Consider the following 25,487-nt stretch of genomic DNA (forward strand, 5'->3'; position numbering starts at 1 on the left):
AAAAGCATGTAAAATCGAGAAAATGCCCTTAGATCTCAACCAAAAAAACGTTTGGACAAAAAGATCATTTTAGTCATGTTTTTTGCTCTTCCCAACCTTTTTATGGAAAAATTCCAGTACATTTTAGAAGCTAATGTTCTGGAGAAGCAATTTCAAGAGCCAAAATAATTTAATCAGATGAATAAAGGTATTATTTCACACAAATTTCGAAATTTTTCAAAAATCGGACTTCAAATTTCAACATTTATGTCAAAATATTTTTTTTTTACATTGGACTAGGGCAAAATTGAACCTTCCTCACTGAGAGCTGAGAGTGTTCTGAACATTTTGATATGAATCACCTGGGTATTATGTTATCTACTTGCCCTCTAAAATGGTAATTTATAAAAGCATGTAAAATCGAGAACCAAAAAACCAAAAAACGTTTGGACAAAAAGATCATTTTAGTCATGTTTTTTGCTCTTCCCAACCTTTTTATGGAAACATTCTTGTACATTTTAGAAGCTAATGTTTTGGAGAAGCAATTTCAAGAGCCAAAATAACTCAATCAGATGAATAAAGGTATTATTTCACACAAATTTCGAAATTTTTCAAAAATTGGACTTCAAATTTCAACATTTATGTCAAAATATTTTTTTTTTACATTGGACTAGGGCAAAATTGAACCTTCCTAACTGAGAGCTGAGAGTGTTCTGAACATTTTAATATGAATCAGCTGGGTATTATGTTATCTACTTGCCCTCTAAAATGGTAATTTATAAAAGCATGTAAAATCGAGAAAATGCCCTCAGGGCTCAGAGGGTTAATAGGGGCCTTTAGTAATAAAAGACACTCTCGCCATCATGGCCTTTTCAGACGGGAGGCGATTGGCGTGTCTGGTAAAACATTTCCAATGACATGCGAGTGGAGAGAGAGAAAGGCACCCCCGTTCAACAGACGGAGCGACAAGCGGCCGCACTACCGCTAAACTGTCACATTTGTGCTCCTCTCACCCCCCCCCCCCACACACACACACACGCGCGCTGGCAGCCTGGCACAGTTGAAAAGTGTTTTACTTTTCTCTCCTCAATGAGATGGTGAATATTCACCATGCTTTTAATGCCCTTAGTTCATTCTAGAGCTTGCCCTGCGCTTATGAGGCTATGACATGCTCAATAAACCACTTGGCCGAGTACGTGTGTACAACATAAAGTATTAAAAAGGCACTTCCAGTTTAACGGGAATTCCCGGGATTTCCTGGGAGGAGGCTCTTTTATCCCTGGATTTGAAAAGGGTAAATTCCGGGAATTTTCAGCAACCCTAGTCCTGAATCATTGACACATGTGAATCACATGTTGACATTTTATCTTGAAAGTGCTGGAAAAGTGCTTGAATTTTACTCTTAAAAAGCTGTACGAACCCTGTGTGATGTCTGGGCCTGCTCTCCGGGGATAAACTGACATGTCGTGTTTGTACAACTCGGTTCACACGGGGGAAAAGCTCCTAATTTAGAAAATTCTAAATTAATGACAGGAATTAATTATTCAGCTGTGGCCCTTTTTTAATTTGATCTAATAAGATACACTTTGCTGAATCTGAATAATACATGATTGAAAGGAGCACTTGTGAATGTGAAGGCCTCAAAAGGACTTCATGTATTCTACACTTGGTTGAGATGAATATTGCACTTCATTCAAGTTCAAGTTTAAGCCTGCCTCGTGGAAATGAGCGTGAAACCTGCTGACTTCAAGAGCCTGAACCAGAAATATTCAGTTTGTTCTTTGAATCCATTTTAGATTTTCGCTCATCTGACTGTTACACACTTAAAGGTGGATCAGCGATTCTGGAGAACGCTTGTTGTCAAAATCAGTGAATATCTCTAACGATCTGCTACCTGTCCGTACTGTGTGTGCACTGAAAGAAAATCCTGTGGTAATACACAGCCTAGTCTCTGTAAACTGGTATGTAAAGAAAGGGGGCCCACCGTAACAAGCAACATGCCCGTTTACAGAGCCTAGGCTGTTTATTATCACTAGGTTTATTTTCTTCAGCGCACACACAGTATGGACAGGTAGCAGATTGTGAGGAGATATAACTGATTTCACAAAGTGATTTTCACAACAAGCCTTCTCCAGAATCACTGGCTCCACCTTTAACTCTTGCTCATTTTTGCAACACTTTTTTATCATGAATGAATCAAATGACTCCCTCTAAGATGAAATGGTGGCTCCATACACTTGAACCCCATTATGAATGAGTGTCTGACTCTGCAGATATTTGCAGCTTTTAGCCTTGCTTTAGCTCGTTATTTTGGTTCTCCATAGACTATATGCTTGAACTGTGCTGCTTCAATTAACCCTGAAATATGAAAAACTGTAGGCAGCACAGTCTAGCAAAACAATGACTGTGCACTACATGCCTGGCACAATTTAGCAGAAAGAATCGCCAGGTAAACAACGCTGAACATCCAATATATTCTCCTCAGGAAGGGGTCAAAGCTAAACTAATTACTTTTAAACCCTAAACAGGTACTACACTACTAAGTGAATAGTATCCTATTATGTTAGCATTTTCATGTGAGGATTTTGGTTGGCACTCTCAGTTTTTGTATTCATCTCAAACCCCCCATTGGGCCTAAGTACAGGCGCACACAGCTTCTACATGTAGTGCAGGCTTTGGATTATTTTGTCTTGTTTGACAATGACCTCCACAGCTTGTTTGGACGCTTGCTGTTTTGCTGTTTTCCCCACACACTGTTCTGACAAAACATATTACTCATGAAGAAAAGATGTCTTTGCTCACATTCGCAAGCAGTGGTGAAATTTAAATAGTTTTGTCTCTTGATTGATTGATTGATTGATTTATATTTATTTCGTCCATGGATGTCTTCCAACAAAACTCATTTCAACATTCTCACATGTACAATCCATAAAACCATGACGAAAAGGAGGCAGGGTGAAGAATATCTTATATTTCCTGCCCCCTCAAAACAAAATTGTCAATCATTTTTGTCTCTTCAAAAATGTGCTGTGATTTGCACTACACCACAATAGTTTACAGACTGCAGACACTCGACAATACACTCTTTCATAACCACTTCCGAGGACTTCCTTAATGATCCTGTTTTTAATTTATATCGTAGATCACATTTCATTGCACCTCCACGTGTGGGCTCCTCAACAGTGCAACACTTCCATTTATAGTTTAGACTGTTTCTGCCGTCTGCAGGCTTTTAATGAGCCTTTTTTCCGGCTCCATTTTTTTTCTCTATGTCTTGTCTTGCTATTATAACATTATTACATTATTACATTTTTATTTCTCCTTCACCAGGGGGCTTTTACCGGGCGGGTATTCACAAACCCCTCTGGTACATGCAATTCAAATGCAATCAAATGGATGTTTGTCACGACATAAGTAGGTCTTGAAACACGGACAACATGTTTTGATCTTTCCATAAAAGGGATATTCCTGGGATCAAGGTGTATTTCTTAACATGTGCGTTTTGATTGAAGTGCTACATTCGTCCATTATTACAATATATGGAGTTGGTTTCATGTGAGTCAAATGTAAGTGTAGCCTTCAGGTTGGTCTTAAATGCAAATTCTCCACTGCATTCTTCTCTTAGACATTGGTATAAGAGCTATATAGGGATTTGAAAGTGTTTATTGTTTTTAAACATTATCTCAGGACTGATCATGCAGCAAATTTGAGTTGGCTGGAATCAATTAAACACAAAGTAATTTATCAGCTCTGCACCAGCTAAAACTTTGTCTCAACACATTAGTATTTACACAAATTGTATTATGTTTTTGTTGTTCTTGTGTGATATCTTGTTGTTAACAAAAAAAATATATATATACAGTATTTTCTTTTTATACAATTAATCATAATTTGTTCCAGTCATGCAAAAAAATGCAACAACAATCCTGGCTTAATATTTTAAGTCCCAGCCTCTGCATCAACCTTCTCGGAAACACTGTGAAAAATCCTATTTAAAATGATAATTATATATCATCTGTGTGTTGTGCCTCCAGATTACGTCCGGCTCTGTGCGTCTGGTGCTCCAGGAGAGCAAGGCGTTGGTGAGTGAATGGAAGGAGCCCCAGGGCAGGAACATCAGTGTAGCCGCCTGTAACCACACACAGGTGGTGCTGGCTGTGGGACGGGCCTTATACTACCTGCAGATACTGGCCGGAGAGCTCAAACAGATCAGGTAGGACACATACATACACACACACACGCACATACGCAACACACACATGCACGCACATACGCAACACACACACACAAACACACACACCACACACACACACACACACACACACACACACACACACACACACACACACACACACACACACACACACACACACACCACACACACAGGATAAGACCCACTGTCGGTTTACAGATATTTCCAGGCAATATTTGACTTCCTCTGATTAACTGGGGATTTACCGGTTGATAACCTCCTCCACTGCAAACACAGCACCTCAAGGTCGTACTATAAGCACTTTATCAGCATTCCCATTACATGGCACTGGCCCTACTCTACTCTACTGGCATTTGGAATCGGGGACTAGTGGAGGTCATTTCCCATTACAAGTTGGTACAAATGATGGTACAACCTCAATGTAAACAGTTGTGACGTCATCTACAACTGAGTCACACACTCACACACACGCACACACACACACCTACACAGACACACACGAACAAACATTTCCTTTTGCATCACATGGCATACAGTAAGTGTGTACATCATATCTATATCACTGATTTCTAGATGTCTCGAGATCTCCCGTAATGACATTACTTAACGAAATCAATATCAACAAAATGAGGCATTTCTGGTGGATGGTGGATAAGTTCAAGTCTGTACGGTAAATACTAAGTTACCACTTGCAGCCTGTAAGCAAGACTGGAATCTGGCAGAAGTTGCTAGCATGTCTAATTCTGAATTCAGATAGAAAGTGTTGATTAATGATCTTCAGAGGTGCTGGTTGGCAGATGTTTTCCCTTATCTCCGCTGCTGACTCCAGCAACATATTTACTGTGCAGATATGACAGATTTATCAACTTTCTTATATAACTCTAGTAAGCCTATTTCCTAAAATGACAACCGATTCCTTTAACGCCAAGCATGTCAGTTGCTGCTGAGACTTCTACAAACTGGGTCAACTTGAAAGTTCACAAAGAGTTAAAAAAAAAAAAAACAATGCCCGACCTCATCCCATCAGTAATCCCCTGGCTGTGTTATTTTTAAAGCTGCCCTTTTTGAAGGAAATATACAAAGCTTTTGAAAGGCAGTGGGCCAGGTAACTTAGATTTCAGGTTACAAAGTCATCTTAGGTTAATTGAATAATTAAAAAGATATGACAGCAGAGAGGATATATATATAACCGATGTATAAAGGTTTTTAATTTATCACCCTTATGTTCTCTATTCCCAATAGTTCATCACATTTGTGTCTGACTCACAGTTTACGTTGAGGGATTTGCATCTCATTTTTGAAGTAAACAGTGCAGTACAGCTATATATTCTTACATTTTGTCATATTTCTGTCATCTTGCTGCTGTGGTTTACATTCACAGTCATCATTATAATAATATATATATATAAAAAAGATTTGACAAGGGAAAGACACTTAGCTAGTACAAACGGGCCGGCGCTGCTTAAACCGTGAAGTGTTTGTTTGCAGCCTTGAGAGTGTTTGTAAATGAGGAAACAATGAATGAGATGTCTCACCAGAGCTGTGAAACAATGTGTGTCGCCTACATCAAGAAGGTGACCGTTTGCTACGCGAGTCGCAAAATTCTGCATAAACTTGATGATCAAAGTTAGATTAAAGGTGTTAACGTCGATTGAATGCTCTTCTTTATAGCAATATAAACGTACGTATTGAAAACACTACAGCGTGATTACCCCAAGCATTCTATTTGCATTATTGAGTAGCCTCGTTCTTTGACAACACAGGAGATCAGCTCTTTTTTTAATTGTCAGCTATTCATTGTTTTAGACAAGCTTAGGTTAATATCAATCAACCTTTATTATTATCGGTACGGTGACAAAGAGTTTAAGTGACATACAATAAAATATGCAGAATCACAACAGGTGGTTAACACTGGGAGTAAATAAAACATAGGATAACAACCAGGGATTTGAACTGTGTACGACTAGAAAGGAAAGCAATCTTTAAAGTGCGTATTAGGTCGTTCCATGTGCTTGGAGGCACGTTTTCCAAGGTACGTTTGCTGCGATTAAAATGTTCCAGATTACCGGTGACTTAGATGGATGCGACCATTTGTCCACTTAATTGTTCCTGAGACTTGATATTCCTGCAGCTCTTTGTGGAGACCAGGCTCTGGGGGAGAATGACTGATCCGCTGCTAATGGTTTTAGCACTTGTCAGGTCAAGCTGTTTGGGAAGGAAATAAATGCACAACAAAAGCTTAAACAAAAGAAAGAGCCCACCACGGCTTTATAGGAAATAAACTGTGTTGTCTTGCAACTTAAGCCAGTCTGAACTGGCAGCCCCAGCTCCCCAGATGTTTGTGCATCGTTTCTCAATTTGCATGAAAAAAAACAATTCAATTAAGGACGTCTGCCCTGTGACACTAACGCATTAGTCATATTGTTCCCCGGTGTGTCTCAAACTTTGCTGTACTCCATCCACGTTCACATAATATACAGGGCAGTTTGCCAATGTTTTTTTTTTTTCTCACACTTTTTTCTATGATTTCCTTATAGTACCACAGAGATGGAGCACGAGGTGGCCTGCCTGGACATCACCCCTCTGGGGGAAGGTGGCAATGAGTCGCCCCTGTGCGCCGTGGGGCTCTGGACCGACATCTCAGCCCGCATGCTCAAACTGCCCTGCTTCACCGCCCTGCACAAGGAAATGCTGGGTGGAGGTGAGACAAGAGAGAGAGAGAGACAGAGGCTGGAGGCTACTGACAGGGGGAGAGAGATAGCTGTAACTAGCTGGTGGGAGATGGAGAGGTAGTCGCTAGATAATGTCAAGTCAAGGGAAGGTGATTTTTTCTCTTTTCGATAGCCTTATAGTTCATACAAGGTCACAATGGGCCTTTTTAATAATTAATCCTAAAGTTATCAATGCTTTATGAGACAGCAAAAAACAGAACATGAAAAATCTCCTTTCATAATAGGGAAAAATTTATATATAAAAAAATATATAGGCCTATATATATAAGGCTTGGAGGGAATTTTTTTTGTCATTATTACTTATGGCCATTGTTACCTCTTATTATCTGACAGACCATGAGTTTATTGCCTTATTTTATTATACAGTTAAATCCTCATTCGACCTTGACAAACTATATTGTGTTACTGCATAGCACAAAGCTTCACAGCTCTATCTGTCATACTGAGATGGAAATTATTCATCCAAAGAGACTAGCTGTTTATTTGGTGCTAGGAGTATGAAAATAACCAATATAATATGTATATATATTTATATCTTTCTTCAACTAATAGATGATGAATTAATCCAATTTTTTTTGGGGTATGTTATTTGTGTGAGTGTACAAAAAGAGAGCGCTTCTTAACCTTGTTAATAGTACACTGTGTGCCAAATTTTTAGGCAAATTGTATTTTTGAGGATTAATTTTATAATTGATCAACTACAGTGCTCTCGGTCAATCCAAAATGTTAAAGAACCTAAACCTGAATGAAATAAAAAAACAAAACATTTCCCATCTCACTTGATTATTCTCATCTGTTAAAGTGAGAATAATAAAACAACTCCAAATTTACAAATAAAAATTTACGACAATTTTGAGTTGTTTTATTATTCTCACTTTAACAGATGAAAATAAACAAGTGAGATGGGAAAATGTTAGTTTTTTTTATTTAGTTGCAGAATAATTCTGCATACTAATAGTTGCCTAATAATAGCAAAACATATATATATTCTCGTAAGAAAGACAAAACCTCACTTTTACTATAGTAAACATTCAGGTTTAGGTTCTTTAACATTTTGGATTGACCGAGAGCACTGTAGTTGTTCAATAATAAAATTAATCCTCAAAAATACAACTTGCCTAAAAAATTTGCACACAGTCTATTCATTTTGTTGGGTATTTAAGCGATCCTAGTGATGGGGCATTAAAGGAAAAATAGAGGTCAATAAGAAGAAATAAAAATGTCCTTCCGCATTGTTAAAACAAAGTGGTCAAGATAAATAAATTGCTCATTCAGCAAGTTAAAATGAGTCCTAGAAAATCAGTTCCACATTCCAATGCACCGATAGCGACACAAGTAGTTTCAGGAAGTTGTAGGAGAAAATGAAGATCCATTCTCCTCGGATGGCTGAAAGTGGGAAAAAGGTCATTACTGGGAAATGAACAGATGGCTGGAACTGTTACTCAGCAGAAAAAAAAACAAATACAACAATATGTTCTAACACACCGAAAAATCCAGTAATGAAGGCATAGTGAAACATTTCCCTTTTCTTTCAAGAGTTAGAGGACAAGATCCATACCAGATCCATACGTTTTTCTGTGGGGTAAAAATGGAGCTGGATTCTGCAGCAGCTTAGCATAGCTTAGATTAAAGACTGGAAATAGGAAAACAGCCCGCACTGCTTGAAAAGTCCGCACATGAGCCAATATAAAACGACAAATTGTGGTTGAAACAATTAGTCTTATTTCTACAGCTTGAACAAAAGAGATGCCGTCTGTTCATTAGATCAGCAGATATTGTTTCCTTCTGAGTGGACAATGTTAAACTACTCCTTTCTATACAAGTGAAGAAATCGTTCAAATGGATTGTATTTCCATGCTCCAGTTTCATTAATGGATGTTAATGGCACTAAGGACCTCATTTTACAGAATGAACTAAATGAGTCCTTGAAAATGAAGTATGCTGCCAACCCAAGTGCCCACATTTAAACACTTGAAAGGTATTTAAACTCAATGCTAAAATATGCAAGAGAGAAAATTCTGGTTCAATAGTTCAAAAAAAGTCACTGGAGACACATTTTCCTAACGTCATGAGCCGGTACAGACAGGACTCTTAACTTTTCCAATTAGCAGACTTCATGCGTGAGAAGTATTTCCACACTTATTTCCCACAGTGTCACATATTGTTTTCCCATGGCGTTTGATTGACAGCTGGGAACTGTGCTCTTTTATTACCCCGCTCCCTTACAAGAAACGTCTGACTGCCTAGTGTTAATAACCTTGAAGCCCTTGAATTAAAGGCTCATGTGCGTTTATAATTTATGATCATTTTAGCTCAGTGATTGGAAGCTGAGCATTTTAGCACTGCAACATTGCACAGATGCACTTAAGCTGTGTTAGTTTTCTTAACAGGAGTTATATTTATAATTTAGATGAACTTTTTCTGTACAAGACATAGCCCCCATGTTTGTGTAGCCCACTGACTTTGAGTAATTGATGTACGTTACCAGGGAAACCTGGTAACCTTTCAAATTCCTACTGTTTTAGCTCTGTGCTTGTGGAGAGTCGGCCAGCGATCATATAATCAGTGCACATAATGTTTTTTTTTTTTTTTTTTTTTTTTTTTTTTTTCAAAATATATTTTTTGGGCATTTGTATGCTTTATTGATAGTGCAGAGAGACAGAGGTGAAAGGGGGCAGAGAGGGGAGTGACACGCAAAGAACGACCGCGGGCGGGAATCGAACCCGGGTCTGCTGCGCCCCCCAGTGCACATAATGTTTTGATGTAATTGGCCCGCAGTCAGAGAAATGTAAGAGACATTATTTTTAGCCTGCAGCATTCAAATAGTTTATTTTTACCCCTTTAAAGTTACCAGCCAGTCAGGCCGATAACCCTCATGGATTTTTGTGACAAAGATGTTTTTGCAGACATTTATCACTTTGTTGTTCAACCATGGACCTGTGACTCTAAATAAAGTGTGTGTGTGTGTGTGTGTGTGTCTCCTCAGAGATCATCCCTCGCTCAATCCTAATGACCACCTTTGAGGGCAGTTACTACCTGTTGTGTGCGCTGGGAGACGGAGCACTCTTCTACTTCGGTCTGGACTTGCAGACTGGTAAGTGTGTTACACCGACAATTACATTTTTCTAAACATAATTTAATGAAGAATTGCACGACAGCTAGCGCCTAATGTGATTGTAATGGTGTAGTCTGATTGATTGCAGTCAATTAATTGCTGTGAATGCATAGACAGAAGTACTTAAACTTAACAAGTGTGGGTGAAATTACCAGAAATATTTTTTTACGGACCAAATAAACAATTTTGATTGAACAAATCATTAAACCAGTTTAAATACCCATCATTTAGAGACTTACATACTTGTTGTGAAGCCTGACTCTGAGGTAGTGGTGAAGCATCTCTCTATTTTATGTTTCTTTGGATGCCTCAGACATACTTTGCTTATTCTACAAATATTTAAAAAAAGGTCAGAAGGGACGAAACATGAGATTATCATAAGCAAATGAGAACTACTTTTATTGAGATTATTAGTTGAAAACTAATAATTGAAGCAAACACTTGTAGCAACATAATGAATGTAGATGCTTCTCACATGCATGTAGGGCTCTCTGAACGGTGTGACCGGCATTAGAACAAGGACATAGATATTCTCTGCACACGGCCAAACTTTTATTAGCTAAAGAAACTTTAGCGAGTGGCTCTTTTCGACCCAATCGATCATGTTTGGTACACTCACCTTTCAACCCTGGAGTTAACACTGTTTGTTTGTTTGGATCTTATTTCTCTTCACCCCCCCCCCCCCCCCAGGCGCCCTGAGCGAGCGTAAGAAAGTCACCCTTGGCACGCAGCCCACTGTGCTGAGAACCTTCCGATCTCTGTCCACTTCAAACGTCTTCGCCTGCTCCGACCGGCCCACTGTCATCTACTCCTCCAACCACAAGCTGGTCTTCTCCAATGTCAACCTGAAGGAGGTCAACTACATGTGCCCACTCAACTCAGAGGGCTATCCAGACAGGTCAGCACCACAGCTTTTAGAACAAGTGCATTTTGATCAGGTCTGCAGCCCCACTGGACTGCTGCCTTCTAATCTTTTCTTCTCCTGTGCTTGAAGAGGACTTCACTTTTTTTTTCTTAATCTTTATACAACTTTTTTTCTTTCTTTCTTTTTTTATACACAAATATGTGTTGACATAAATAAAGACCCATTTAGTGTGTATAGAAAAAAATGGAAAAAAGCTAACAGTGAATAAAAACTGTTTACATATCTACAGTAAATATGAACACTTACAGCACTTGCTCATAAACTTCATTTATGCTTAATCAAATAATAAGTGCACCAAAAAACGAAGGGAATAAGATAAAAGAGATTTGGATCGGACCTGGAAATGAACATGTCGCTCTCAGATCACACAGACTTGCACGTACATATGTACACCTTTGCCATCTTCACTTTCTTTTGTTTTGATCCTTCAAAAGACAAGTCAACTCAGAAGGGTACTCTTCCAGAAATGCACACAATCAAGCTCTTGTTTTGTACTAAGTGACTGTCTAACTTTTTTCCTCTGTCTATTTGTAATGCTGCATCTTGTTTGTTTACAGTCTGGCTCTGGCCAACAACAGCACTCTGACCATCGGTACCATCGACGAGATTCAGAAACTCCACATTCGCACCGTTCCCCTCTATGAGTCTCCAAGGTCAGTACCACTTTTATAAAACTGAGTCAGAATCAACCTTCAATTTAACATTTCAGAGCCATCTTCAGCCGTCAGTCTGACCCTGGGCAGCTGTGGCTACTATCGTAGTTTACCACCACCGGTACGACTGTGTGTGAATGAATGGAACCTGGAACCCTATAAGCGCTTTGAGTCTTAAGGAATAAAGCGCTATATATATAAATCCTATCCATTATTATCTTCTGTACAAATATGCTGTGAGTTCTTTGTGTTTGTAGTCACTTTGCCTGTTTGCTCTGACACATGCTCCTTTCTCCCGTTTGGCTTTGTTGTGCCATATCTGCTGAACACATTTATTTTCATTCCCTTTTTTTGTGCTCAAACATTTGTAACGACAATGACTCAGCCGCTGTTCAATAAGTTATTAAAAGGTTGAGTGTTCTGTTATCAAGTCAGAAAGCAGCCTCTGAATGGCACTTAATTTTGTTTGGCGTAGTAGCTCCGTCTGCTCTTTTCATGTTTAAAGACATTAAAAAATAATAATAATAATAATTCCCTCTTCCTTCTCTCTCTCTCTCTCTCTCTCTCTCTCTCTCTCGCTCTCCCTCTCCCTCTACCTCTCCCTCTCCCCTTCTCTCTATCTCTCTCTCTCTCTCTCTCTCTCTCCAGGCGCATCTGTTACCAGGAGGTGTCCCAGTGTTTTGGGGTTCTGTCCAGCAGGGTGGAGATTCAGGATGTGAGCGGCACCACGTCGGCTGTGCGCCCCAGTGCCAGCACTCAGGTACTGGAGCCGCATGTTGTGTTTTTTTTTTGGGATAACAGACACCCGAGGGCTTTCCTTTTGTTTTGTTCTCTTACCTAACCAGGCCTGCTGACTAAGGGCCAGTATTATTTATAGCACAAACTGGGAATAACAAAGGTTTTGTGTCTTGTCCTTTTAGTAACCTAGCAGGTGTACTGAAAATAGTTTAAAGTACCGGTTTGTTGTGCTCAGTTTGATGGTGTGCTTTAATAGTCTAAGCATTATAATCTTAGTCAAATTTAAGCTGACACTCGCAAGCTTTCTTTGTTTGAATTCATAATTGCCCCTCTCCTTCAAAAAATTTAATAAATATATTTTATAAAATGTGCAATTATAATAAAATGATACACTAAGTGTAATGTGTAGAACCTATTTGAGCTCAATTAGGCCGTTTGTTGAAAGTTACAAACACATTAAACTCAATCATTTTGAAGTTATCACGGAATTCTGACAATAAGGTTAAAGCTCTTAAGAAGAAAATAATCGGACCTACTACATTTAAAAGAGATTTTGTACTCTGAGGGCGGATCGAACAGTCCTTTTAGCCAGATTTATACTGACAGCGTCTGCTGTGTCCACTCAGCTTGGCTCAATAGCTTCCCCATGGGGACAGCTGTGTACTTTATTTGTGTTTGGTTTTATTGCTGCAGCAGCAGCAGCAGCAGCACACAACTTTGTGGAAACAAAGCCAGAGTCTCTCACTAAAGTGATAACCAGAAAGATGTTTACCTGATTTTGAATGCTGTACATCTGCTGCGACAGATGGCGCAGAATGTGTTGTTGAGCTCATGCAGAAATAGAGATCTGAATTGTCTTCATACCCTTGATTAAGTTTCCTTTTGTCTGATTGGTCCCCTTTGATGAATGTCCCGCTCTGCAGGCTCTCTCCAGCAGTGTGAGCTCCAGTAAGCTCTTCCCCAGCAGCACTTCTCCTCATGAGACCTCCTTTGGTGAAGAGGTGGAGGTCCACAGTCTGCTGGTGGTCGATCAACACACCTTTGAAGGTGAGACGGCAGGATGTACATTTCATTATGACCTCACAGAGCGGCTGCTTTTCATACGGAGCTTCTGGTGGGAAAAGTATTTTGCTCTACTCAGAGAATAACCAGGTCAAAGCTGAATGCTTGGTCCTAACGCTCACTCACCCTGTTATTGAATGCTCATATCTGATGTTAAAATGGCTGCACTTATGGTGTGAGTACTATTTGATTATTCTTTTTTTTAACATACAATACCTGCCTAGAATAAAATATATATCCATAAAATAAGTTTCTGACAACTTAATATATAAAACTCACACATGCTCTTTATGGAATAACTGAATAATTGAGGACATTCATGACTATCATGCACACAATTTCCATGGTAAAACCACATGTGTCAGGTGTTTTGCTCCGTTCTGTTTTGCAATGCAGATGTGGAGTTACCACACTTGCTTAAATAAGGTTATGACATATGTTAATGACATGTTAATAAGGGACACGTTCCACACGTTGAGTCCACAGCCAAGTTCAATTCATCAATGTGAGATCAGTTAGCCACTCATTTAGATGCTGTGAGATTTTCATCAAGGAGATTTAGAGATATTCATTTGCAGTGTTCTAAGCTCTGGTATTTGCTCTGTAGGTGCTTGTTATCCGTGACATTGAGTTAATTGGTGCATATAACTGCGTGGGTATGCTATTCAAGAAGACTTCAACCTGGGTTCATACACTTAGGAAAATCACTTATTTCGTTTCTGCTCCGCCATTGACGTCAGCAATTATAATATAAGAATCTGTGTCTATTATATAAACTACCGTCTTATTCATGAACCACTATATACCCTGCATTCGTGTGATGCTGTATTATCAAAGGTGGCTGTGTCAAATGTATTTTTAATGCACAATTGTGTGCATGTATGGTAGATATGGAACATGTGTCTGTAGCTGTACCTCTATTTAGGTACCTTTCATCACTTGATCAACTCTACATTTTATGTTGCCTATGTTAAGCTCCAATTGGATTAAGAAATGAGCAAAACCAGTGATTAAAAAGAAACGTGGGCTTCCTGGACAGGTGCAATTAAACCACCAAGAGAGTAAGGGTGATGAATAAATAATGACTGAGCAGACCCGATTAGGCAAAATTCAATAACTGAAAATGTAACTTACTGTACGTTTTTACTCTAGACTTGTTTACTTATTGTATTTTACCTGTCACTGCACTGTCCCTTGTTGTTACTGTAACACTGTGTTTTTCCCCGCTGTGGGAGGAATATCCAGTGTGCTATATAATCTTCTTAGTGTTGGACAGGATTGTACTTGCTAAGTTAACTGAGCATGTAAATGTGGTAACTAGCACTTAGAAGACGTCTAATAGGGCAAGAAAAACAAGCTATCAGACAAGCATCACAGCAGGCCATAAGCCAGGAGTTATTATGAAGAGGAAAACAAAGGCAGATTGCCCCATTATCACCCAAATTGTCCACTGTAAATGTCCATCATAGGTTACAAACCGAGTCACTGGTTCCACTCTAAAGTACCGATACTTGCCACAGTTAAGTTTTCCTGTGCAATGAGGGGTTATCAAGATTCTAAGTCAGGTGTTCTTCACAGTGGTTTGTAAACAATCTGGCCTATCAGTTATACTATTTATCATTCCCTTGTTTCATACTCACTATGCTGGAGTGTGTTGCTGCACTGTTAGCAGACTCCAGTTGTAATAAAGCACAATACAAAATAATAGACAAATGTAAAATGCTATTAACAGAGAGATGAGTTGTGGGGCTTTCACACTGTGTTTCCTAAGGTATATGTGTGTGCTTTGTGTCTCCATCAGTTCTCCATGCCCATCAGTTCCTCCCCAGTGAGTATGCACTGAGCATGGTGTCATGCCGTCTGGGGAAAGACCCATCAGTGTATTTCATCGTGGGCACCGCCATGGTTTACCCAGAGGAGGCTGAGCCCAAGCAGGGACGCATCATCGTCTTCCACTACACCGACGGTCAGTAGACTTTTCTTCTTCTTCTTTTTTAAAAGCCTTCTCTGTTTTCAGGAAGAAGGAAACACGCACACACGTTCTTTTCTTGTAACAAAAGTTTTTATTGAATTTTCCCCTTATTACATCGGATTACAACATAAAGAAAAATTACGCTTGAAATTATACAATTAAGGTTTGGAAACAGATTTGGCTATGGCGTGTTTTACTTGTAATAGGCAATAGAGAGTAATTGCATTCTGAGATGTTTAGCTCCTCAATCTTACCCTATTTGTCTTCCATCTCATCCAGCTTCTTTGTTATCTTCGTCATTCACCAGTATTCATTCTCTCCTCCCCACCCTCTGCCCTTTTTTTCTTTCTTTTCTCACGGACACTCTGTCCTTACCATGCTCTTGTTTCCTCACTCACTTAATCATTTTCTTATCAGACTTATCTCGTCTCACCACGACTCATTCTCCTCTTTCTCTGTCCCGCTCAAGGTGCATTGCATGTCTTTCCTTAATCCATCTTTAGTCCTTCATTCAACCCCTCGACCTCACTCTGAATGCCACACTAGCTCCCACTTTCCCCTTTTACACATATTTAAATCGGTGTAGTCGAGTGGCTGGCTCACTAGGATCTTCTAAAATGCTGGTCAAGATTGACATTGAGCGTGTAACACATTGAACTTTAACTGAACCGACAGACATATTGACATTTTGTTCTCTTTTGCAGGTAAGCTGCAAACCGTGGCTGAGAAGGAGGTGAAAGGAGCCGTCTATTCAATGGTTGAGTTCAATGGCAAACTGCTGGCCAGCATCAATAGCACAGTAAGTAGTGCTACAGTTTTCAGCAAGACGTACAACACACTTGAAAATGATTCTCCAAACTGAACTGCAGTTACGGTCCTACAGTTATGTTCAAGTTCAACGTTTAAAGACACAAGACATTGATTTGTAAGATTACATTTTTCACTTCAGACACACCGTTAAAAAGTCTCAACACTAGTTAATTAACATTTTTGCATTACTCTTCTATAGTAGTTTAAATATGGTCATGTTCACACTGGAGTTTGATACAAAAAACTGTTGTTGAGCCCCTTAAATGAAAAAATATTATTTGACGAACAAATTATGAGAATTCATGGTATATCTAATATTAGGGTTGGGGAACGTTCCAACATTTCCTGTTCTTGCACTCAGGAAAGTATGTTCAATTTAAGGAGTGTAAGAGAAATATTAAAATTAAAACAACTTATCAAATAATAACTAAAGACGACTAATTATCGGACCAAGCTATGTTCAGATTGAAGTATTGAGGTTCAATGCTGAGCTATAATACTCACAGTATCATGGGGGTTCAAGTTCACATTGCATACATTTCACCTGATTCCAGACACCACATCTCTTATTTTCTGTTATTACTAGAATTTTCTGGATTTGAAAAACTGTTCGGTTTTTACTCAAATGTTTTCGTTCCAACAACTCAACCTCTGGACGACTTATGTGTGTGTTTAGATTTTTCCTTTATTTGATTACGAAAGAAGCATTTGATCCGTGAAAAGTGCCTTCTCTGTCAGTTTAAAGTCCAGTTAAATGGATTCATCCCGTATGGATTGCTCTTTGAAATCACTTGATATACAGTGTGAAAGGAGTAGCTTCCCCCCTGCTGCCTTACTGTAAAACCACGCTCATCCACACTGAGCTACATATAGATTAAAAGGATTAAAAGATTGAAAAGGCAGCATAATCTTAAGAAATCAAGATTTTTCTGCTACAATGACTCTCTTCCCACCACTACCTTATACAAGCATATTCTTGGACGCTTTAACCAAAGGAAATATGTTAAATTTCAATCATCAATCACAAACGTTTGTGTTATTTTTAGAGCTACATTTTTGCTTCTAAACTCCGTATTAAACACCAAGGTTAAACAATCGTTAAGGACTAATCCATCATAGAAGTGCTACGGAGTTTACCCGATGACAGCAGCCCCAGTACAACATAATACAACACAGTGACAAATATCTGACATGAGTTGCATGTGAAAAGTCTTCTTAAATTACTTTTTTAATAACTTCATCAGCCGAACACAGCCCACTGCTTCATTCTTCTCTGTCCTCCGACATTTTCTTGGCTGAAAATGGTTTAACTCTTCATCACTGTCACTTTCTATTTCTATCCAGATCTCAAGGATGTGGAGTGTAGGAAATTTCCTAACAGAAATCAAAAATTGACAAAAGTTTTACTACAGAAATGTCATTTCTCAAAGTCAGTTTGACTCAGTGGAAATTGGCTGCGCTTGTCAGCATTAATGTAGCAGTGATTCCCAGTATTTATTACAGTTCTCGAGTGATTGTAAATGTAACAAGGTGACACATTGAATTAGTATCACATTATTAAAGTAGCTATGAGGAACTTTTTTGTTGATTCTGTTGCACCCTCTGTTTTGTTTTTATGACACCAGTGCCCGCTGTCCTAAAGATCTTTGCTAGCGTGTTCAGGTGGCGCAAGCATTTGTTAAGGGATGTCATGCGTAGACTCTTTCTTATTGAAATAACTTCCTTTTTGTTTTTTTATGTTTCCGATACAAAAAATAGACAATTTCGTAAATATAAAATTACTGTTATTTTCATATAAAGACAAATGCATTCCAGTTTGCAAACATCTATTCAAGTTAAACAGAATATAAGAATACAAAAATAGGAAAACAAAAGTAAACATTGATGCAAAAAAATTGTTTAGTTGAATTACAATAATAAAAATTCCATTTCAGCATGACAAACTAAGTTTGGGTTCTAACTTTACCTATCTCATCTGTCCATTACTTTAACATTGACGAGCTGAACCGTTAGTCTTTTCTTGGACCTTTTTTCTCAACATCCCGCTGACATCAAGCGAATACCAATTAGATCCAGAGACTCACTTCCTTCCACCCATCCATCACTTAACCGAACCCAAAAAACTTCTCAAAATAAATAAAAATTGGCAGACAGTGTGAAACGGTGAGTGTAATTAGCTGTTAACAGTTGAGGTAACATTGGCAGCTTATCACTCAGGCTGTTAAGCTCACACTCACTGAGGCACGGGCTTTATCCAGAGTGATAGAAACGTGGAACTAAAGTGTCAGCCGGTTCATCAAATAAAGCTGGTTGCTAATTGCCGATGCTAACCCCCTGACAGCTTGTATGAAATAATGGCTCATTTCAACTGTCTTTCCTAAGGTCCGTCTGTATGAGTGGACGGCTGAGAAGGAGCTGAGGACTGAGTGTAACCACTACAACAACATCATGGCCCTTTATCTGAAGACCAAGGGGGACTTCATCCTGGTGGGAGACCTCATGAGGTCCATTCTGCTGCTGGCTTACAAACCCATGGAGGGCAACTTTGAAGAGGTGAGATGTAGGGATGGGTAGAAGAAAAAAATTATACTAAATTGGTACCGGCTCCTGATTGGTCTAATCAAAATATCGATAAGCTCCTAGACAATCGATATTGTAATTGATATGTATGCAACTTTAATTTCACTATAACATTATTCCGATTTTCTTTTTTAACCGTCCCCTAATAATGATGAAGCTGTTTGTATCAAGCTTCGATTACGTTTGACATTGTGTAAATGTGTGTCCACTTTTCTTGGTCTACATTCATGGCTGAGGTTCAAAAGTGTGAGCTAACTTTACTCTATTAAATGAAGTGAAGCTATAAGCGTAGGGCCCTATGAAATCCGTTTTATTTTTTTCCAAATTCCGTTTTATTTTTTCACAAATTCCGTTTTTTCCGTTTTAATCTCATGACTTCCGTTTTTTTACAATTAACACTCATTTCGTCATCAGAACGAGTGTCTAATTATAGCTAACAAATAATATTCTAACAATTTAATCAGATATAAGGCTAAATTTAAAATACATCACAACATTGCACTGTTTTTTGTGCTTAAAAAACGAAAAAAAACAAACAATTTTTTGGGTATAGGCTATAACAGAAAATAAAGCCATTCATTTTGTGCTTCAAGTGAAACATTAAATATTATTTTTACATAAATAATAAAGTCCTTATAAACTTTTCAAGAAGCTGGACTAGAGTGAATATTGGACAGGCTTTATAGGTCCATGGCTTTTACCTGTGGGACAGCGCTTCACCTAACAGCTGGCTGCAACACCAACCTACAGTGTATTGTGCGACGGAGAGCTAGTTATCATTAGCATCAGCGTTAGCCGACATCACGGCAACAGCTGAATAATGTAACACATTACACAAGTTACACTACATGAAAACAACGGGCTGTAGACGCTAGAGTTATAATTGCGTGTAGGAAACATTGTTGAGACTGGAATTTCGTACCACAGCGGCCGTTCCATAATACAACACTCCCTTTAGCAATGGCTGAATATAAGACCTCCCTGTGCTGTGTATCTGCGGGAGCGAGTGGCATTAATAACTTAAAAACAGTAAACGTTTAACATGATTAAGTGCTTTTAGATGCTTTAAATCATATGTCGAATTTATAAACAGACCATATTATAAATAATTAAGTTATGTACATGTCAGAGTTACGTACATGGATACATTCATAAGTAAACATTGAATAGACAGATTTGTGAAAGGGGTTTGGCGCTGTGTGTTACATTAGCGATCCTGCAGCCAGGCTATACTTTTCACGGCAGTACTTTGGTCTTTAGATGTCGCCAAACCAAAATTCCTCCCTAGTTCTGCTTTAATTTCAACCGTGTTGTTTCCCTTTGCCTTGGAAATTGAATTTCACCAAAATAATGGCGAATTCCGTGACATTCCGTGTTAAACAGTAGATTCCGTTTTAATTGCCCGATTCCGTGATTCTGTCCGTGTTTTCGTTATCGCGGAAATCATAGGGCCCTATAAGCGAGTCGCACCAGGTACCTCATGAAAACTTCCAAATACAACATTACAAATCTGAAGCAGTTCAGCGTGTTTGACAGTTTTAAGGAGTTTAGCTCATTTATGCAGAAAAGTTATCATAAAATAACTGTTGAATCTTTTCATATCCTCATTTTTTTGCATCAAATTATGGCGAGTTGTATCAAAAGTATAGACAAGCAATATCAATATTGATGTCGGTCTCAATACAATCCTAATGATACCCATTCCTAGAGAGATGGCAAGAAGATTATGAGGCAATAACACTAGAAATTTCAAAGGTCAAACAAGGTTCCCCTTTACAAAACATTTATGTAAAAACACAAATAAGTCACTTTTATGTCAAGGCTGCTGGTTATGTGAATTTACTTTCATGCGTGTGTGTCTGTCTACCAAGCATTGTGGCCGACATGTACCTCCAGGCCTTTTGTTGAGCGGATCATTCAAATTCAAAAGATTTGTGGTTGGAAGATGAAGAGATTTGAAGACGAGTCACGCACATTGTAGAATGCCTGCTGTGGAGTAGTCCTTAGAGACACTAAGAAAGACACTTGATTTTATTCTAAAAGGGAACATGACTCAGAACGCCTCAAGATATACATTGAAAGAAATGGTTGAAAATGCTACTTTTTGCTAAGCTAATTTTCTCCTGGCTCTAACTTAGATACTTAGTACTTTGCCGATATGAGAGTTTTATCAATTTTGAAAGCAAATAAAAAAAGTTGGGTCTTGTGCACATGCAACCCCAGCTGGGTGCATGACAAAGAATGACAGTCCACACACTATCTGAATGCAAAGTTTCAACTTGCAACGTCTTTGTGAGAAAAACATCCATGTGGACAAAAAGCAGGCTATATCTATGCAGTCAGTTCCACCTGCATGTATTTATCATCTGTCTATACAGCCTCTGTCTTGTCTGACATCACAGGTCAAAGTGTTGCATTAATAAAAACATGAAGCATGCAAATTCTAGTGTTCGGACAGCATCTCCTTTTCCTTTGAGTGGTATTGATCGTCTCAAATACCTCTAATAAAAGTACATCCCCTAATGACGCATTATTCCTTTAAGTGGCAGATTCTGATTACCTTTGGACATATTCTTAATTAAGTGCCTGAAAGTGATGTTGCTAGGCAATAAGCCAGTGATTGATAGCAATAAGCCTGAACGCTGTCTTTTGAAATATTATAATGATTCAAAGAAGCAATATTCAATATTCCTCAAAAGAACAGATGTTCCGTGGCTGTGTCTTCAAGGGTATTTAGAAAGTCAGTTGTCTCTGTAGTGAAACGTGTTCACTGTTTGGATATTGACGCTTGTTTGCCTCCTCATAATCCAGTATTTACTCAGAAATGAGAACCTCCCTGGCTTTGGCCCCAGAACACCTATTCTATTGATTTACTATTTGTCCAACACTTGTCTTGTTTACTTTTGGCCAGATCGCGCGTGACTTCAACCCCAACTGGATGAGCGCCGTGGAAATCCTGGACGACGACAACTTCCTGGGGGCGGAGAACGCCTTCAACCTGTTTGTGTGCCAGAAGGACAGGTGAGGGAAACATAAAAGTCTCATTGTATGTTAATGCCGAAGCGCAGTGAGGTTTTTAATGCACATGAATCTCAACCTTTTCCCTTAATCATTATAGCTCCCCGAGCTGCTCTTCTAACAGCTGGGCCGACTAAAGGGTTTCTAAATTGGCTCCAATATTTTTTGACTGAGATCAATGTTATGTCGTTAGGAGGCTGTTTCTCTGTCTCTCCCATGCCAAGTCTTAAAGCAGCATCATTGACACAAACAGGGCTTAACAGCATTGTTTGTCCTTGCATTTGTTTTTTTTTCCGGGAAATTATTATTCATCTCGCCACTGAGCTTTTTATCCATTTGGCTGTGTTTCCTGCTGATGTCATTTTGCCATTAGACCAGTGTTGATTTCATGGCAAAAGGAAGAAAAATGCAGCCCGGAAGTTAGTGTGTTACATTTATGCCACCGCCTATTATCCACCTAATACATCAGGTGTGGAACGCTCAATGCTTTTGACCTTTATTTTTGTATCACATTTCTCTTCTTGTTGCTCCCTCCACTTATCCTCACACGTTCTTCCATTACATCTCTATCATTGTCTGACCTTTTCCAAAACACTTCCGATGTCTCTGCCCCCTCTTGCGTTTTGCTTTTTACCTTAATCGATCACTTCTGCCCGTCCACAAACAGCTCACTTTGCCCTTTGACACATTTTTCTTTGTTTTTACACTTTTGATTTGAGCTCTCCTCTTTCCGTTTGCTCCTGTCTCCAACTCTGTACGTCCTGAGAGTGCAGATTTCCAAAGTGCAAAACATTGTTTTGAAAGGTGACCTTCACTTAGTAGCCATAAAACAATGGAACAGTCTCCCAGCAGAGTAGGGGTGTATATATAATAATTTATAATATATATATATATATATATATATTTTTTTTTAATATGCAATGAAGTGCTTTTTGTAATCTTTGTAATGTTTTATGTATGTATATGTCATTGTATCTTGTCTATTTGTGTACTATTTTATCATCATAATTACCTGCCAAGGGAGCTATTTGCTAAAGCCTCTCCTTGCCCTAAACAAGGTTAATGTATTTCTGTACACTGTCCCTGTTTTGATAAAGTTCCTTCGATGTGTCATGGTCTCCTCCCTCTTTGTGTGTGTGTGTCAGTGCGGCCACCACGGACGAGGAGCGGCAGCACCTGCAGGAGGTGGGGGTCTTCCACCTCGGGGAGTTTGTCAATGTCTTCTGTCACGGCTCGCTGGTGCTGCAAAACCTGGGCGAGAGCTCCACGCCCACCCAGGGCTCGGTGCTTTTCGGCACAGTTAACGGCATGATCGGTAAGAAGGCCACGGGCAATTTCACAATTACACATTACTAACCCTAACCCTTTTTTTCTGAGACATGACAGTGGTTCAATCTTTTTATCTAACTATTGGCAACACAGAGAAGATAGTTCCCTAACCGTCAACTTAGACAACCCGATATCTTGAAATTCTTGACTTTTACCCTTGAATTTGTTCACCAAAAACACATTTTTATCACACAGCCCTACAGAGATACAAACAATAATTCAATTCAAAGGTTTATGGATATCCACTACTGTTATTTCAGAAACAGAAGCTAGTTTGTGAAGGTCAGAGCATCAAAGAAATGCATTTTGAAATATTCAAGAGCAGCAGATCTATTCAGAAAACACTGTGTCCCTGTTGCTTTAGACGTTTCAATGAAATTTGGTAGAAATATTCCTCATATTGAGATCAGTGAACCTACTGAACAACTTACCAGTGAAAAATTCTAACAATGTTTTTATATTTGATAATACAATCCTGTGACAAATCTCCCAGAAAAAAGGTCAACATTCATTGCAGAAAAAAGCAGGAAAGTTAACATCAGCAAGAGAATTAAGTTTGAGACTTTTTGCGACGTATTGCCAATAATCATCTTACAACTGGAGTACGAAGACCAATTAGTAGGTACATCAACACTTGTCAAGACCGTTTACACAAAACTAATGTTTCCATTTCAGGAAAGGAAGAAGAAGAAAAAGAGAGAGAAATGGTTTTACACCTCATTACTCAGATTTAAACTCGTAACTTTCAGCCCGGGCAATAACGATGGCCGGGAATGAAAAATGGGGTATGCACATCATTTGAACACCACGGCAATTTACACCATCCGCTCCCACACCGTATAAACACAATGGACATTATTTAACCTAAACACCTTCGGGTTTCTTTAAAGGTCTCAGCAGAAAGTCTAACGGTTAAATGAGAACCGTTGCACATTCGGGTAAAAACTTTTCAGCATCAGCCCATAACAAGCTTCTGTGTGATTCATAGTAATATGCCACTGCTTCTCGCATTGCGGGAGACGGTGTGATGCACTGACTAACGATTATTCTTCCCAGAAAACAACACTAACTAGTGGACAGACTTCTACTAAACTTATTTGGTTCTTCTTTCTGTTCTTGGAAACAGTGTGGTGATATAACAATGTATGACGCTGATATTAAAGGTGCTCCGAGGGACTTTCAGTTTATGTTCATTCTTGCATCCCCTTTGGACAAAAGCGGAAGTGTTTTTACTACGCAAACTATATAAAAATTGCATTCTCTGCACTGATGGTCTCGTTTTACTTGTATAAATGTTATTAATTCTTTATACAGGTAATTGAACACTGCCATAAGACTTGATAATCCTGACTGCTGCAACAAGGAGTTGGTAATAAACTAAGTAAAAATACAAAAGCAAATTAGCACAGTGTTATACATAAAAATGTATAATATTACAGGTATAAAGTTGCATAATGAATGCATAATAAAAAAGCAAAGGGGGAATCTTAGTGTAAGCCTTCATGACAATGCACTTGAAAACATACAAAGGAATTCATACTAAACAATAGATAGACAGATAGGTGTAATACAACATTTTATAATCAAACCACTTAAATCCATGGCGTATCCAAAAAAAAAATCTGCAGATTAATTGATATTAAAAATATTGACTCGTTGCAGCTCAAGCGCTCTTCAAACTGTTTCCAATACCGTCATGTTTTCATATGCTGAGAGACAGGCTCTGTATTACAAATCAGTGAAGCCTTTTGTTCACATGTTTGCCTCGATCTGAGTGTAGCTTATTTCCCCAGAGCATCAGAAAAATACACTCACTGTTTCTGAACTTCCATTTTCACAGCGCAGAGGTTAGGTGTGATGCTCCCTCAAAGCCCTATGGCTCTTAAGATGTTTTCATACTCAAAATAGCACTCTTTAGAATGGGCTTGAATTATTGACGTAATAAAATCATGCTACACATAAGCATGACACTTGCATTAGCAGGGTTGCAGTCACACTAATGAGCTTTTAATTTATTTATTATAAAGCTTTTATGACTTCTGTTGGGAGTCCAGTCTTTCTTTTCGCTGATGACAAAATAAAGTGTTTAGCTCTGCTACATTGAAGCACAAACCTGTTAGTATATTAACGCCGAAAATAAGGAGTTATTAAGTTGTTTGTTGACATTTGTGTTTGTATGTGTGTATGTGTCAGGTCTGGTGACGTCCCTGTCCGAGGGCTGGTACAGTCTCCTGCTGGACCTGCAGAACCGCCTCAACAAGGTCATCAAGAGCGTGGGCAAGATTGAGCACAGCTTATATCCTTTTCATATGACTATGTCCGGTAAACAAAGCAACAGTAGCTGCATTAATTGGTGTCTCA

At 38.8% G+C, this 25,487-nt stretch overlaps 1 protein-coding gene across 1 annotated transcript in view; it reads left to right on the forward strand.

The window, feature by feature from the left end:
* The window catches only part of ddb1 (damage-specific DNA binding protein 1), a 49,076-nt gene that overhangs the window by 19,674 nt on the left and 3,915 nt on the right, over positions 1-25,487 (forward strand). Inside the window, exons 13-25 of the mRNA XM_080033515.1 lie at positions 4,014-4,192; positions 6,730-6,893; positions 9,911-10,018; positions 10,730-10,937; positions 11,522-11,617; positions 12,266-12,377; positions 13,279-13,402; positions 15,219-15,383; positions 16,094-16,188; positions 18,582-18,752; positions 21,691-21,800; positions 22,943-23,112; positions 25,320-25,422. Of these exons, the coding sequence (XP_079889641.1) occupies positions 4,014-4,192; positions 6,730-6,893; positions 9,911-10,018; positions 10,730-10,937; positions 11,522-11,617; positions 12,266-12,377; positions 13,279-13,402; positions 15,219-15,383; positions 16,094-16,188; positions 18,582-18,752; positions 21,691-21,800; positions 22,943-23,112; positions 25,320-25,422 (1,805 nt within the window). The remainder of the gene's footprint in view (positions 1-4,013; positions 4,193-6,729; positions 6,894-9,910; positions 10,019-10,729; positions 10,938-11,521; positions 11,618-12,265; positions 12,378-13,278; positions 13,403-15,218; positions 15,384-16,093; positions 16,189-18,581; positions 18,753-21,690; positions 21,801-22,942; positions 23,113-25,319; positions 25,423-25,487) is intronic.

Source organism: Ammodytes marinus (assembly GCF_949987685.1).
Source record: "Ammodytes marinus genome assembly, chromosome: 1".
NCBI lineage: Eukaryota > Metazoa > Chordata > Actinopteri > Uranoscopiformes > Ammodytidae > Ammodytes > Ammodytes marinus.